At 37.7% G+C, this 16,854-nt stretch overlaps 1 protein-coding gene across 3 annotated transcripts; it reads left to right on the forward strand.

The window, feature by feature from the left end:
* Window positions 1-894: 894 nt before the first annotated feature.
* rce1 (Ras converting CAAX endopeptidase 1) lies at window positions 895-15,916 on the forward strand. Of its 3 annotated transcripts, none has more exons than XM_012961076.3 (9): window positions 895-1,109; window positions 2,531-2,851; window positions 4,876-4,978; window positions 7,809-7,892; window positions 7,977-8,055; window positions 10,252-10,419; window positions 11,086-11,157; window positions 12,455-12,517; window positions 14,320-15,916. In XM_012961076.3, exons 2-9 carry the CDS (start codon window positions 2,730-2,732, stop codon window positions 14,553-14,555), a joined length of 927 nt encoding a protein of 308 aa, XP_012816530.1. In that variant the 5' UTR covers window positions 895-1,109; window positions 2,531-2,729; the 3' UTR covers window positions 14,556-15,916. The 3 variants fall into 3 exon arrangements, with proteins under 3 accessions (XP_012816530.1, XP_017948532.1, NP_001016246.1); XM_018093043.2 differs by having other exon boundaries at window positions 945-963; NM_001016246.2 differs by lacking the exon at window positions 895-1,109 and having other exon boundaries at window positions 2,681-2,851; window positions 14,320-15,031.
* The last annotated feature ends 938 nt before the right edge of the window (window positions 15,917-16,854 follow it).

The following is a 16,854-nucleotide window of genomic DNA, read 5'->3' on the forward strand; positions in this document are numbered from 1 at the left end:
CAGAGTGCCATTGAGCCCTATGGGAGACTTTCCTTGGGCCAGGTTGGAGCTGCAGAGTGCCATTGAGCCCTATGGGAGGCTTTCCTTGGGCCGGGTTGGAGCTGCAGAGTGCCATTGAGCCCTATGGGAGACTTTCCTTGGGCCAGGTTGGAGTTGCAGAGTGCCATTGAGCCCTATGGGAGACTTTCCTTGGGCCAGGTTGGAGCTGCAGAGTGCCATTGAGCCCTATGGGAGACTTTCCTTGGGCCAGGTTGGAGCTGCAGAGTGCCATTGAGTCCTATGGGAGGATTCCAAAATCATACACAGAAGGATGAAAGTCAGAAAGGTTTTCCCGCCGTTTACGATCATTCGGATACAAAAATTTCATGACTTTCAGATTGCCAATAAGATAGTATTGTGACTAATATGAATTTTTCGTAAGCATTTTCGTGACATTTGCGATCATCAGAAATTATTGTATCTAATCCGAATTTTACCTATTTCAGGATTCAAACTCGTACTTAGTGTTCAAACTATTATTTGTATAGCACCAAAATATTGCAGCAATGTACAACACGGAGTGGGAGCAATTTTAAACCTATCCAAACAATTTAAAGTTGTGCATAAATCAATACAATACTAATACCCATGGCTCTGAAACCATTCAACTCAGATGCCACATTCAGAAAAGGTGCAATATCTGCTAATGAGTTTGTGCAGAACAGCAGAGTTCATAATGTTACAGCTGTGGTATAAACTTATCTAAAAACTGCAATTATATATTAACTGTGTTAGAAACCTTAAAGTACTGGTAATGCCAGAATGAAAGCACCGGGATGTACATTTAAATTCTCCCGCCAGCCCGCTCTGGCACAGATTTCTCATAATCTCGCGAGATGAGAATGTGACGTCACTGGAGCGTGTATATGCGTAATGACGCAGCCGCTTGGGGAGTGACGCGCGACGGAGGAACATATTGCACAGGTTGAGCAGCGCACATCCTCGTCACATAAGCTGCTAGTAGCACACGGTTTTCTGTGAGAGAGAAAATAACATTGTACTGTCGTAGTGGTTACCAGCAATACCCGCCGCCACCAGAGCCTCAGCCAACAGTATCTGACCAAAACAAAGTAATTCATTTTTTTCTGCTCATTACAACTCCTACTTGTGCCAGAGAACAGTAAAAAGACACAGCTTTTTTAAACTGGTGGTTACATGTAATTACCTGTCACCACCACAGCCTTTGCTCTTTCTGGTTTGTGATGGACACTGCGGAATATTCTGCAACAGTGCATTTCATTTGGGGAAGAAAGTGCCCAAAGCCAGGACCTCCAACTTCTAATTTGTTTGAATGGGAAGTGTTTCACAGTAACCATTTCTAGCACTTTTTAGCCCCAAATTGCTCACCTTTGGACTGAAATTGACAGTATTTAGAATTTTGGAGCTAAAAAAAGTACCAGTATTGGTGTTTGTCAATAATTCCCATTCAAGTGAAAAGGATCTAAAATATGGGCAAGCTGGTTTCAATTACGATTATGTACTTTGAATTTAAAAATATGCAGGGTATGTAAACCCTAGGGCTGACTTGATGAAAAACTTGATGCATGACTGCTCTGAATTAGCCATGTTTAATTTATTAATTTAAATGTGATCAACTGGTCACCTTCATTTTAGGGAGATTTTGTGCTCTGCTTTTTCAGCTCTGCAGATAGCACTAGTCAAGACCCTCAAACTAAAGAACTTGTTTCATTCCATCCCAACCCTGCACAAAGTACTAATGTGTTGCAACAGTTACTTCCTGTGCACAGTTTGGCGGAATCTCCAGGAGAATCTGAAGAAGGTTGCACTCCTGCAGTTTTCTTAGTTTGTTTGATTGGAGGTCATATCAAAAGTAAATGTGATAATTTGTGGTTCTTGACATGTACTTTCTGTCCCTGTTACTGGAAATAGCATGGCATTACCTGCGCTGGTGCACTGTAACATTGCTGGCAGCTTTCATAGAAGAAGGTTCTTCCTACTTAACCTTATGCAGTGCATAGCATTCATGCTGTGCTTATCTACCAGTTGTCTCCTGCAGTGCTCATGTCATTTTTCACCTTGTGTTTTGCCACTGAGCATAGTTCTGATACTGGGGTGACTATAGCCATGTCTATTGTCAGATAGGGAGGGCCACTCATTTGAGGTTTAGCTGCACATAGCAGGGGTCAAATATCTAAATCATAATGCAGTGCACATGGGGGGTGTGGTCACTGATCTAAGCTCCGAAACTGAATGTGCAGTTCCATATAAAGGTGGTTGCTACTCTGGGCTCTACTAGCCATGTCCTGCAGCTCATATCCGCAGCTACATGAGTTTGATAAACGCGTAGCTTTGCACATTGTGGTCTGAAATTTTTTAGTCAAATGTCCATCTGAGGTCTGATAGATTCCATTTCTTTTGCACAAATACAGCATCCTGAGAAATAATGTAGTTTAGTTTTTTTGTTATAGAGCCAGCACAATATTAAAAAAAAAAAAAAAAGTACACAATTTGACACTCTGTTCTTTCTTAGTGACAGTGAACAAGTCGGGCCAATGAAACCGCGAATTGAAAAAACACCTCTCGTTATGCCTTATTTGACCAGTCGTGGCAAAGAAGAATAATTGGCCTACCAGTACAAGAACATTGACTACTATTTCCCAACCAATTGCTCTAACATCTGAAAGCTGGTAGGTTCACTCAAGAAGAGGAAACCATAAAGTGCAACAGCCATGTCTGGAACTCATGGAGGCGACCCGGGACCTGGTCTGTGTGGGGTGTCTGTATTCTGGTGCTTGACATTGGCCTGCTCGTATGTGGGTAGCTTATATGTATGGAAAAGTGAGCTTCCCAGGTATGATGGTTTCCATTTTCAAACATCTATTATTAGTTAAATAAAGCATGTTATAAATAACCAGTGCTTAAACAAAGTGCATGAATGATAAACTATATATTGCTTTTTGCTTAGGGCAATAGCACATGGGGAGATTAGTCAACCACTGTAAAATCTTGGCTGTCATGGGTGAGTAATCTCCCCAAAATGCCTTCCTACTGGCAATAAATAGGGTGGGAAGGCATATGCAACAGTGCTTTCTTTTCTGAAGTCACCCAAAGTTTCTTCACGAGGCAACTGCAGGCAAGTTGGGCATCACACATGCCTTCCCACCTGCGTTTACTTTATTGCCGATGGGAAGGCATTTTGGGAAGATTAGTTGCCTGCAGTAGCTGAGATATATCAGCAGTCGACTTGTCCCCCCGTGTGCCATTGCCCTTAAGGATATGGAAATATGGATCTTCTGTCTGTGGCTAATATTCTGTTGTTGTGTAAGATGTGTTTTCAGGACAAGGTGAAAAGGACAGGGAAAGTAATTTTGGCATTTAACTGCCAATAGATTGGCCACATTAGTGCCACCTAGAACACTATATTTATTCTGTAGAAAGCTCTAACATACCTGAGTAAACAGCTCTAGAAGCTATCTCAGTTTGCTTAAGACAGCAGCTGCCATTTTAAGTAGCTTCCTGTTTGCTGTCTAGCCGTTATAGCTCAGATCACACATTCCTAAGGGAAGGGGGTTCTTAGCATTCTTGGGTGGGGCGGCTGGAGAGAGCGCAGACTCTGGCCCAGAGAATTAAGGATTTTTTTAGAGTGGAAGTCAGACACCGAAACAACATGTTTACAAAAAGGAGACAAGGAATCCTGTGTTTCTTTTGATAGAGGACTCAGTGCAGTGTTTCTGTGAGTGCTTATGGCTGTATTTACATAGACCTTTCTGCTAAAGCTTACTTAGTTTTTACCTTTCCTTCTCCTTTAAGAGATCTTTTGAATACAAAAAAGTTGGAGGAAATTTGGATTAAGAGACAAAACCCATTAATGTTGGATTTTAGATAATCATGTTTGCCCCTAAACCGTTAGCTGCTAAAAATTGTGGATAAAACTGGTATGCCCTAGTGGTGCTTAGACCTTTGCTTAAATATATAGCAAACATAGATTTGTCTAAAACAATAATGAAATGACACATGAGAATACATCCATTCTAGCTTTTCAATTTGTAAATTCAGATTTATTTACATTATCTTTTTACTTTGTTTTCCCTTCACAAATGCTATTATTTAATATTTCTCTAAATCATCACTACATATTAACAATAAGTATCTAAAGCTTTTATATTGTATTTAACGGCCCACCAAACTATGTTGCACAAACCCGAATTAAGTCCATGATATGCAGAGTCTTTTTCTTTGCCAATCAAGTTCTAAACTTTAAGGCTATGGTCACACAAGGCTATTTCTTTACCGGAGTAGAAACATAGGTGGGGAAACGTTTAATCCACTGCCTGTTCTTAAATGACATGTAAACCCCACACACAAAAATTTAATCAGAGAACAGCCTCTTTGAAATCTTTCAATACCTGCCACACTGGTTGTCCAGAGGTTAATAGTAAGGCTGCAACATCTCCTTAATCACTTGGATTTCCTTCTCCTTCTGCAACCCACTTGCCCCCCCCGCCCCCCTCGGGAACTCACTTTGACTTCTGGCTTGTGGGCATGCTCAGTAGTTCTATGCTCAGATTAATAAACACACCCTCCAGTCTAGCAGCCAATGAAGAGATGGCATTGCTGGTTTCCATAGAAATCCAGCTCTAGCTGTCTGCTTCAATTTTGTTCTCCTAACCTCCTGTTCTGAGCTCAGCTCAAACAAAGCAGAACTTTTATCAGAGACAGTTCTGCCTGTGTGAGCCTGTATTCTTGATGAATAAGGGTCTTTGTGTGTATGTATGCTGTTTGCAGATTAAAATGTATCTGATTATGTATCACTGAAGCAAGTTGAATGCATGTGTAATACAACATGATTTTTGACTACAGATTTTGTAATTCTAGGGATCACCCAGCGGTCATAAAGAAGAGATTCACCAGTGTATTAATTGTGTCCTTGCTTTCTCCTCTTTTCCTGTCTTTGTGGAAAGAAATGACTGGTGTCAAGGTTAGTAGATGTTGCTTATTATAGGAACCATGAGTTTGTGTACACAGGATTTAAATCCAGGATGATCCAAAGGTGTGCATGTCCATGTATTGTGATGGTGTTTCGTCCTTTGAACTCTCAAGATAATATTTTTTTCTTAGACATGTAACCTACACCACCAAATGATTTTACAACCTGTCTCCTATTAACTGCATGGTAAAAAGCCCTGTTCAGTGCTGTTGTTTTCTCTGCAGGGGTGCACTCTAAACAATAGCAAACTGCGTGAGTCAACTTTACCCTGTCTTATTTTTTAGTTTTTATGTGATGTTGATCAGATAAGTAGCTTTTTATTTCATACATGGTGCTTTTCAAAGTAACATTTCAACTCTTCTTTTAAAATAGTTTAAACTAGAGAGAATTTCTGAACACTTTTGTACTTGTTGCTTTAAATGTAATTTGTTGCATGCACTTAATCTCCTCTAGTGCGGCAAAACATCCAATGTTACTGGAATTAAAGGGACCTGTTACCCACACATAAAAACATGTATTAAAACCCATTATAATAACCCATGATTAAAACTTTGAACCTGTTATAAATGTATTTAAAAAATCTGTTGCAAAAAGAAAAATCTTACCCGCACACCCTGGCACTCCAATACAGCAAGGGATCGGCACCCTCCCAAACAGTCTGAAAAAATATAGGCACTAGCACTCGAAAGCAAATATAAGCAGGGCAAGCCCTGCTTATAATTGCTTTCTAGTGCCAGTGCTTACCTTTTTTTAAAAAATTTGTTGTCATATATTATTTTCCCCACCTCTCAGCATAAAGGCGAGGCAGTCATTTACTTTCCCTTCAGCACTTCCTAGATCTCATTGCTCTCCTCACATTTTCCCTTGTGTAGCAAGGGCATTAGGACCCCAAATCTGTTGCATTTACAAGACTTTGGAGTGATACAAAACTTGCCATAACAAGTGTCCACAAAATTGGTGCCTGCCAACATGCTGTAATTGTGAATGGGACAAATATTTATATAACTAAAGTTTATTTTGCTTGACTAATCTGATAGAATATTTAGATATTCCTTATCCCTTTTGCTTTTTATATTTGAAGTGTTAAATGGATATTTTATTAAACCATTATGTATTTGGAAAAATAATGCAGTTTGGAGCGGTTTTCTTTTTTTTTTGAGGAAGAAGAATGTTGTCATTCAACCCTCTGGATTAGATAACCACATCCGTGTAATCGTGGATATTCTTACTCATGTGGGCAAATACAAATGTATATTTTTTTGGGGTGGGGGGGGGATATGAATTTATGTCTATACATTTTACTGATTTATTCATTTTTTTTCACATAAAAAAACTTGGGCTACTAAGGGCCCTTGTGCAGCTGTAAACGCCACATGTCTGCCTCAGTCCTGAATCCTGTACTAATAAAAATGATAAAAATTTGATAAACCTACTTTTTTTTCCAGAATATAAATGACAGAAATACTAAGCTTTACAATACAGGTTGATAATACAACAAGAGTATAAGATTAATAATATAACTAAAGTTCTACAGTATAGTGTGGCAAAGAGATCACTGAACAATAAATGTAAAAAATGATTTTATAATGTTTGGAAACAAATATTTACATAAACATGAATCATGAAGTAGATAAAACACATAAAACAAGTGACTAAAATAAACACAAAAAGGTCATACAAATCTTATAGACTATAATACACTACATATATACACAAACTAACTTAACTAAATGCACTAAAATGAAACACAGAGACCCAACCACCTAAATAATAATAATATCCCACACCACACAGCCTAAGTATACCTCTCCTTAGGTTTGATAAGTGCCTGGTGCGTGATGTCAGGATTCCCTCTGATCTGGTACGGTGGTCACTCCTCTCCTGGCCCTGAGTTTACTTGTGCCCTACTGAAGCCAACTTATATACAGGAGAGATGGGTGGTTTCTAGAACTTTCTAGAAGTCTCTCTAGAAGCACACACCAGTCAGTTACAGGAAGTTACCCGTCCACCATTTTGGATATACCAGTTGCCATGTCTGCGTCTCCACAAAGTCTGTCCTTCCTGACTAACTGATTATGCATATCACCAGGGATCCATTCAGTTGGCTCCAGTGTCCTTGACTCTTTGTTAACGTTAATTAGAGTTTAGGTGCGACAGCACCTTTCCCAGACCAGTACCTTTGTTTTCCAAATTAGGAAACTCCTATTGTTTGGACCAGATAACCAGGTGCAAAGTTAATTAGACAGTTTCCTCTAGTAGAAGAAAAGGTTTAATTATTGATTAATAAAATATAGGAACCCACAATATATATCTATTTTATAAAAATCTTACAAGAGGACAACTTTTGAACGAATAATAAACCTTTTATTTTAAAAACCCTTAAGACTCTAATCAGCCCACAGAGACCCCCTCTACATTGGGTCAGATTTTCTTTGTAAGATGAAGTTGAACCATGCTGCAGAAGCCAGTCACTTCCTTATTTAGCATGAAGCTACATCACTCAGTGTAGGGAGAGGGTATGTCATTTTGGGGGCTTTTTAGAGCTCTTTTAGGAATTTTAAAATAAAAAGGCTTACCCTCTATGCACTACATGCACTACACTAGATGCACTACATCTATGAGTATTTAGCTGAATCTGAACATGAATGGACGTATTCAGATTTTAGCAAAACCTTGCAATAGTTTATAACCTGAATAAAAAATCCTTTAATGTTTGTGTTCGGGTTAAAGCACTGAGGTTCAGTGCATCCTTCAGTCAAGGCTTATATTTTCCTAATATAAATTTATATTTTCCTAATATAAATTTTTCCCTTTCTCCCAGACAGATGCACCTCTTCTTTCCCTCATGGGGCTCCGCATTGAGGGAATTATTACAGCAGCCATATTACCCTTATTGCTGACTATGGTAAGCAATTAACTGAGAAAGTTTCCAACAGTCTCTTCCATTTTCCCTGTTAGAATTATATTTAAATCATATTGTTATTTTTAGGTCTTATTTCTTGGCCCACTTGTGCAGCTTTCCCTTGATTGTCCTTGGGATTTCCTTGATGGTCTAAAAGTAGGTTTTGGTAAGTATTTATCAAAAATAAAACTGATGGGGTTTTTTTTTTGCTTCACTAACAGACTAACTTCTCTGTCTCCCAGTTCCCTGTGTTCTGAGAACGATATCGCCGTGTAGGTCTTACTAGAACTAGAATCATATTACCCTATGATTATTTCTTTCATATCATGTGTGGATTTAATAAATAACTTGTTATCATAGCTAAATATATCTGTGCATCACAGATATTTGACTGATATATGATTTTCACCATTTTCTTATATTATCATCTAAATACTGAGTTTTAGTCCTATTTTTGTATGGAGATCATACATTTGAATTTACAATAGTGAGTCCAGTGCAGGTTGTTGTAGGATACAAGCTACAATAGCATAGTTTTTTGTTGGTTTTTTAAAAAAAAATAAAAAAATGCTGTAGTTAGTGAAAGGATAAACTGAAGCTAGCTATATGCATTAAGTCTGTCTCCTTTGAGGAGAGTTGTACGTTCTGGGCCAGATTGGCTGATCTGATTGTTTGAACCCTAGGCCAACCATTGGATCATAAAGGAGGTCTATGTAGAGAGAGGACTGTGGAAAAGTGTGATTTTGTGCTTTTAATTTGGCAGGGTGGTTTTCTTTTAGGCTGCAATTTCTTAAAATGAATCCAAGTATGGATAGGCAATCATTTTAGACATACTGGAAAAGTGATTTACTGCAGTTCAAATAATTACTGTGGTAAAGGCTGCCATGTTTAAAAGGTTGTATTTCAAGCTAAGAGATAATTGTAATTTTTAATTGTGACCCTGCTTGACTAGACTCTTTATTGGCTATTATTAAAGCAGGTGCAATATTGTAACACTTAGGGGCCCATACATTAAAGTACGAATTTTGGATTGTTAAAAGTACGATTGGGGAAATTTCGTAGTAACCACGATAATTTCTGATGTGCATGATTTTGACCCTGCAGCTCCAACCTGGCCAAAAGATAGTCACGATACCGAAGCTTAAATGAATTTCGAAATGTTTGTAGTCATTACTAAAAATACGACTTTTTTGTGCAAATTTACACTAAACACGAAAAAGTTGCATAATTTTAATGATATTTTTCATGGTCATTACGAAAAGTTCTAAACTTTAGAAAAAATACAAATGTTTTGCAATCGTTGTCATCCTGCTTTATTAAATGGGCCCCTTAGTGATGTACTTTGTTTCTTTATCTGTTTTTAAGATGGCAAACTCTGTATTCGTACATCAAATTGTTTGGGAACTACTTTGGTACAGTTAAAAGATGTGTTTCTTACACTTTATTTGTAAGCTGGAGTACAGATACCATATTCAGATTGAAGATAACTGTGGCCACTTTGTGTCCTCCAGCATCAAGCTACTCTAAGGGGCACATTTACTAACCCACGAATCCGAATTGGAAAAATTCAGATTGGAAAATGAACATTTTGCGACTTTTTGTATTTTTTGCGATTTTTTTCGGCGCCTTTACGACTTTTCGGAAATTGGCGCGACTTTTTCGTTACCAATACGATTTGCGCGAAAAAACTCAAGTTTTTGGTAGCCATTACGATGCGCTCGTATCTTGTCGCAACTTTTTCGTATTGAGCGCTCGTAAGCAGCGGGCGAAACTTTCAGACTTAGCATGATTTTGGAAGCCTCCCATAGGACTCAATGGCACCCTGCAGCTCCAACCTGGCCCAAGAAAAGTCAACATATTGAAGCTTGAATGAATCCGAATCTTTCGTACTCGGCGCGAAGGCTACGAAAAAGTCGCGACTTTTCGCACAAGTAGTAACGCTACGAAAAAATCGCCAGATTTTGCGCAACATTCGGAATGGCAAATACCGATCATTACGAAAAAAACACAATCGGACGCATTCGGCCAGTTCGTGAGTAAGTAAATGTGCCCCTAAGTTTTAGCACCACTTGAAAAAGTGGATGTATGGCTTAAAAAGACTTGTGTTGAAAATGCTACCATGTCTCCATTTGCTTTCAGGCAAAAAAAAATACCCATAACCACACAGTTGGGTGCCAACATGCTGTTTGAATCTTATCTGTATTGTTTATACCATTTCATGTTATAGAAGCGCTATGGTTGTAGCACAAATTATTGTTTTTAGACACGGTAATACTTGTGATTGTCTATGAGTAATCATTTTATACAGTCTGTTAATGTCTTTTTTTGATTTTTATTTGTCGTCTTATATTTTGAATGGCAGACCCAAGATTTTGGATTCTTTGTGTGTCTGACATGCGTTGGCTGCGTAACCAGGTGATAGCCCCATTGACAGAAGAGTTGGTGTTTAGGGCATGCATGCTTCCCATGTTAGTGCCATGCACTGGTCCAGGACCTGCCATTTTTACATGTCCTCTCTTCTTTGGTATTGGTGAGTATGGCAAAGGTCAAGATCTAAAATATTAGTGGGTTTTAAAATCACTTCAGGTATCTTTAGTTGGTACCCTAATCTGTAGTCAATTATGTTTTTTCTTTAAATGAGTGGTGAGCGTGATCTATGGTCATTGCATTGCCAGAAGCACACTTCCTCACTTTCTGTTAATTCCTGTGGGACTTCCCACAGAAAGTGAGGAAGTTTTTCTGTGGTAACCTCTAATCTTACATTTATATAAATCTGCCCCCTAGTGTGCTTCTGCTAATAACCATTAGGACACACTCACATACAGGAAACAGAGAATCTATGGGAAGCACCAATAAAGGTACCATTTTTAATGTTAAAATAGTTTTTAACCCAGCGTGAAATATAAACATATAACAATCAATTTCAGGTACAAAATTATGTGGATTTTGAGTCATGCTATAGGTAACACTATTTTTAAAAGCTATATTTAAGTATCTGAATTAAGATTACAAGAGGGAAAATAAGGTTGGATAGCCATGGACCTTAACCAGAATGTAGAATAAGTATAAATGTACAGCTTCTTAAATCAATTTTTAGTTTTTAAGTTCATTTTTTTTATCAATGCAAAATGACAAAGACAAAATAGAATTTTTGGATTGATGTATAATCTTTTGGTACTTGTTTCCTCATTTCTAGCACATTTTCATCATGTCATTGAACAGATTAGGTTTCGTCAGGCAACTGTCCTCAGTATCTTTCTTTCTGCTGGTATGTGCTGATTTAATTTCATACTGTTTTTCCAACAGCATTTTATAGCTCAGTGATTACTCATTAACTTATGGCCATAAGCAGTGACAAACATGTAGAGATCCGAAAATTAAAATAGTTAACAGATATTTATGTGTGGTAAAATGGCATTTCGCTACCCATACTGGGCAACAAATCACGTATTTAGGGCAAAAAAAAGCTTAATACTGTTAAAAAGTTAAGAATTTGTGTACATGTGCACACTTGTTTAATTGTGCTTGTGCAAAACTGCAACCCGAAAAAAGGTTTTTTTTTTTTTCTTTTTAAAGTGTTTGCGTATTTGTTTGCATGTGCTACTTACCTTGCAGCTGGCAGGCAGGAGTTTCACTCAGGAAGATTATGGCAACTACATGCCTGCAGTTGTCCTGGGCCCCTGGGGTTTCACCCTGCATGTTCCAGAGAGCTGGGGAAACCTTTAAAAAATATATTTCCCTGGTTCTGAAGTGCTACAAAACATACTGTATAATCTGTCACTATTACTTGAGCTTCTATTGAAAAAGGGGACATACACACTTACACATATGCAAAAATGTTTCACTTTTTACTGTATTGAGGTTTTTTGAACAAGTGATTTGTTTCCCAGTATGGCTTGTGCTGATCATAATTTTTCATATTGATTTAAAAATATCTTTGGCTTTCCTAATACAAGAAAATAAAATCTGCTTTGCTCAGCATGATGAAGCTCAGATTCAATTAAATTTCTCAATGGTTCCCCTTTAAGGGAAGATTTTTTTAGGCTTGTTAATTATATTGTGTTTAATGTTATAGGTTAAGTTCTAAATATATACAGGGTATAAAAAACTGAACACTATGAAGAGAAATATTTAGTAAAAAAAAAAAAGTAATTGACATCCCTTTAACATTTTAAATGCTGGTAAACTTTTTTCACTATCTACAATGCTAATTGCCACAACATACACAATGTGGCAGATCAAATGGAAATCCAGAAAAGCAGAATCTACAGCACTTTATATTAATTCTCTGTTTGTGTTTTAAAGTTGTAAAGGACCAGTAAAACCAAAAATGAAATTAATTTAAGTTTATATCCTATGTATGTTAAAAACTTTAGTTTTAAGTGGTTTTTCAGGTTTTATTTTATTAAGCCAGCAGATGAGGAATGGCTGCCTACATTAAAGGGGGAAGATTGCTTAAATGACTAAAAAACAATAGTGGGGGTGCAATGTCAGAAGTAAATAACAGTATTGTTGTTTTTTTCTTGCTTTTTGTGCAATCTAATATAATATCTCTTCTACCGCAGTTTTTCAGTTTTCATATACTGCAGTGTTTGGGGCCTATACAGCATTTATCTTCATAAGAACTGGTGAGTTTTTTGCTATTCATACATTATAGTAGCACTGAATTCGTCCCTAGGCTCCTGTTATAGGCATAATGCTTCCAGGTTTATTTATGATTTTGTATGAATGGCAAACCTATATTCCATTTCAAGCAATAAATTCCAGTGTGAGTTGCCCATTTATTGTATATATTACTACAGGTATGGGATCTATTATTTGGACACCTATTAGGGCAGTGACCCTTCACATAGCGTCACTTATTCTGTGCCAATTGGCCTGCAGGCCGAATGGACTATATTGTATCAGCTGTACATTACCCCACTCAGCCTCAGTCGAATGAATAACACCAATAAACCCTGCTGCCCCAAATATGGAGAGCAAAAATCTTATTTAACTGATTATGTCCATTGGGAGGCCAAGTTTTAGAAGACAGTGTTGAATTATATACAAGATAAGGTAGACGCCCAAAATTCTCACCTGATACATGTTTATTGGGAGTGATTGACAAGGTTGTGAAAACCAACCCACAGAGAGATCTCTGGAAGATTCCTTTTATCTAGCCAGGAAGTCTATAGTTCAATGATCTCCAACCAGTGTGTCACGAGCAACATGTTGCTCACCACGCCCTTTGATGTTGCTCCCAGTGACCTCAAAGTAGGCGCCCATTTTTAAATTCCTTGCTTGGAGGCAAGTTTTGGAAGCACAGAGACACATTTTTACTCCAAGCAGGCTAGCAATCCACATGGGGCTACTAAATAGCCAACCATGGCCCTTATTTGGCATCCCCAAAGAACTTTTTTAATGCTTGTGTGGCTCACCAAGACTTTTTACATCCTTAATTTGGTTTTAGAGCTTCCTTCTCAATATTCACTATATATAATATCCTATTTTTACTATTCATTTTATATATTGAATATACTAAGTGGTAAGGTGTTGAAGGTATCTCACATAGTGACACTGAAAACTAGGGTTGCACTGAATCCAGAATTCGGTTAGGTATTCAGGCTTTTTCAGCAGGATTCGGCTGAATCGAATAAAAAAAAAATCACATGACTTTTTGTCATGTTAATTCGGAAGCGGAAATTTTTTTGCAGAACGCGGCAACATATTAAACCCTTCCATGTGCTAATTAGCATATGCTAATTAGGATTTGGTTCGGTATTCACCCAAATCCCTTACGGTGGATTCGGGGGTTTGGCCAAACACAAAAAACTGGGTTCATTGCATCCCTACTGAAAACACTCTGTGCATGGTTGCTACAATTGTCTGAGAAGCACCAGTACCGGCACTTTTAGGTATTTATCATTCAACGGAAGGAAGGCATATTCATCTACTTTTGCGCAGTGGCAAAAAGCATGGTAGGTAAAATACCCACCCCCTCTTTCTGACAGCGCTGAATTGTTTTTAAGCATAGTTATATGGATAATGTTGGAGGGGAGCTAAACCTGGTGAGAAGTTATGGAAATGAAAACATTTAAACATTTGTACATTAAATAATTTTTCTGTTTTTATTCAGTATGTTTGCAGTGTCATGTTTTTGCATTGTACTCATAGTTAATGCATGTAATGTAACTGAATGTAACTTGATACGATATGTGCATTTGATGATGCATCATATTTTTATCTTCCATGAAACAAAACTGTCCTGCCTATCCTACACTTAATGGCAGTGATGGAATATGTCATCCTTGACTTGTTTTTTTTTACTGATTTAAAAAGTGGGTGACAACTGTTAGATGCTTTAGCATGTTAATCTTTGTCTCTACATAACTCCCCTGGGGAATTGCATTCTCTCTCCTAATGATTTTATTTTATTTTTTTCTTATAGGGCACCTTATAGGTCCTGTTCTGTGCCATTCCTTCTGCAACTACATTGGTTTCCCAGCTATATTTGGTGCTTTAGAACACCCTCAACGTTATACTATAATTCTTTTCTATTTTCTTGGTGTAGTGCTATTCATACTGCTGTTATATCCTATGACTGAGCCTACATTATATGGAGACATACCCATCTGTAAATTGCTGGATGCACAGTCCACAGAATACAGATCCCTTTGCTCTTGACAGCACCAGCAAAATTATCATTGCCTGCTCTAAACGTGAAAAAAAGAGTTTATCATCCAGTCTACCAGATGTGCTGCAAAATGCTATTGTGTAAGTCTAAAAGAGTTCATGTTCCTCTCTGGACCACTGAAACTTCACCTTTCACAATAAGGGATTGAGAAGAATGACTTGGTATAGGTCTGGGCTTGCTGAGCATCTTCAAGATCTTTAAGATCAGTATCCTCATGAATGTAAATAAGAGCATTTTTTTCTGGTCAGTATCTTGAGAGATCATTTATAACATGGTACTTTTACTAAAATTCTTCTAGGTGGTTGGTTCTCATACTGAGCTTTCATATTCAGCCGTGTTTTAAATACTATTTTTCTTTTGGCACCAAGTTGCATATATTTTTGGATGCAAAAATTATTCCATAGTTGTATATTTTTCTATTCTTGGTGTGGACCCAAAATTAAATTATTTTCATCCTAGCTGGAAATAATGAATATTTTCTTGCATAGTTTCATTTTGTAACAATGAACAGCTTTTTTTTTTTCTTTGGAGTATTTTGGAAGAATATTTATATGAAGAGTTTAGATTAAAAATACTATAAACTTTTATGCAAGGCAGACAAGCTGTTATCCAATATGGGTCGCCAAGGAGGAAATAATACTGCCTTTCTTGGGAGGATAAACTTTTAGTTTTTTGTTTTTTTTTACCTTGTTAACATTGTAGGAATGTTATTGTTGTTAAGCTATTTTTTTAACCATGCAATCGACCCTTCTCAAGCTAAATGAACAGATTGCACAGGAACTGGTGAGAAGTATGGTCCTTCATAATCTGCTTTCTCTTTTAGCCAACTTTATCTGTTATCTGCCAAAAGTTTATTTTTTTTATCTATCTGAACAGGCCATACAAAGCAGTTATCACTTAATTGAGTTAAACTGACCAACCAAATTATACCATGCAGCCAGCTTTGATTTTTAGGGCTCTGGCACACGGGGAGATTAGTCGCCCGCGACAAATCTCCCTGTTCGCAGGCGACTAAACTCCCCGAAAAGCAAAAATGTAAATCGCCGGTAGGATGGCATACGCAGCGGCGCGAATTCCCTGAAATCGTGGAAGTTGCCTCGAGAGGAAACTAATCTCCCCGTGTGCCAGAGCCCTTAGGCTAGAACATGTGCTGTGGCTGATTAGTTAACTAGCATAATGCAATTGTCCTCTTTTGTAAACTGAAAAAGAAGTATGTTTTTACAAATGGAAATGTTGTGTTTATTTTACTTTCCTTTTTTGAAATTGCAGCTAAAATACTCTGATTTTTAAGACTGTAAAATATATCTTGCCCCATAATTAGTGTAACGGATTAAAAATACAGTTTTGTTTATTTAATGTTTTCTTAGATCCCTCATCCTGACTTTTAATATTCATTTATTGGGGAATGCAAACAAATTGGATACCCCCAGTGAATACACTTGTCCTTTAATCTCATTCTATTTCACTTTCCGGTAAATACAGTAAATACATTTTCATCCCAAAAATTAGCCTAACTATTTAATCAAGTCAGAGCTTTCCTAAAGGGGTCATTCACATGGACTAGGTTAATATGGTCTGGGTTGAGCTAGTATAATTGATTTACTTATAAACTTGATTTTAGCCCAAGTAAGTAACTGAGTATGCAAAGCAGTAAGCTCTAAAGCAGGGAATATGTTGAGCAAACTGAAAATCTCTAAAGTATTATTGATTTTTTAAAGTTAAGGTAAAATTCGCAATTGATTTGGTGACTTTTATAGTTGAAAGTATGATTGAAATACAGATTTGTTCCATCCTTTGTAAAAGTAAATTATTTGTTCCACTGCAAAACCAGACTTTATTAGTGTATAATATACGTATTTAAAAGCACTATGATATTTAATTTTTCTCACAATAGCTTGGGGGACACAGGGACAGTGGGGTATAGCTCCACCTGCAGGAGGCAGGACACTAGGGAAGTAAAAATAAAAAAGCTTCTCCCTCTCTGGCTATACCTCACGGCGCAGCCAACTAGAGTCAGTTTTTTTTCGTAGTGTCAGGAGGTAGGACCAGGCTTAGTCTGCCTGCATGTAGGATGAATAGTCCAGGATTAGCCTCGGACACCTGGGGGCTGATCTGAAACCTCAATGTGTAGGTCCTCTACAGACTCCCTCCCCCACCGCTGGATCCACCTTGGGGCCACTAAGTCGCCTTAGCGCGGGCCACTTAGCACCTTCCTGACCTCTTTGAGGGACAGATGGCTAGCCAAGGGAGCGCTCAGCCCGTGTTCCGGGCCGCTTGGTGAGTAGCTGC

The sequence above is a fragment of the Xenopus tropicalis genome, chromosome 4 (genome assembly GCF_000004195.4).
Source record: "Xenopus tropicalis strain Nigerian chromosome 4, UCB_Xtro_10.0, whole genome shotgun sequence".
NCBI lineage: Eukaryota > Metazoa > Chordata > Amphibia > Anura > Pipidae > Xenopus > Xenopus tropicalis.

What these genes read in the sequence shown, in the direction of transcription:
- rce1 (XM_012961076.3), top strand. Translation starts at nt 2,730, where the DNA reads ATGTCTGGAACTCATGGAGGCGACCCGGGACCTGGTCTGTGTGGGGTG. An exon ending in TGGAAAAGTGAGCTTCCCAG is followed by an intron (nt 2,852 to 4,875) that starts GTATGATGGTTT and finishes TTGTAATTCTAG; the next exon opens with GGATCACCCAGCGGTCATAA. An exon ending in TACCCTTATTGCTGACTATG is followed by an intron (nt 7,893 to 7,976) that starts GTAAGCAATTAA and finishes TGTTATTTTTAG; the next exon opens with GTCTTATTTCTTGGCCCACT.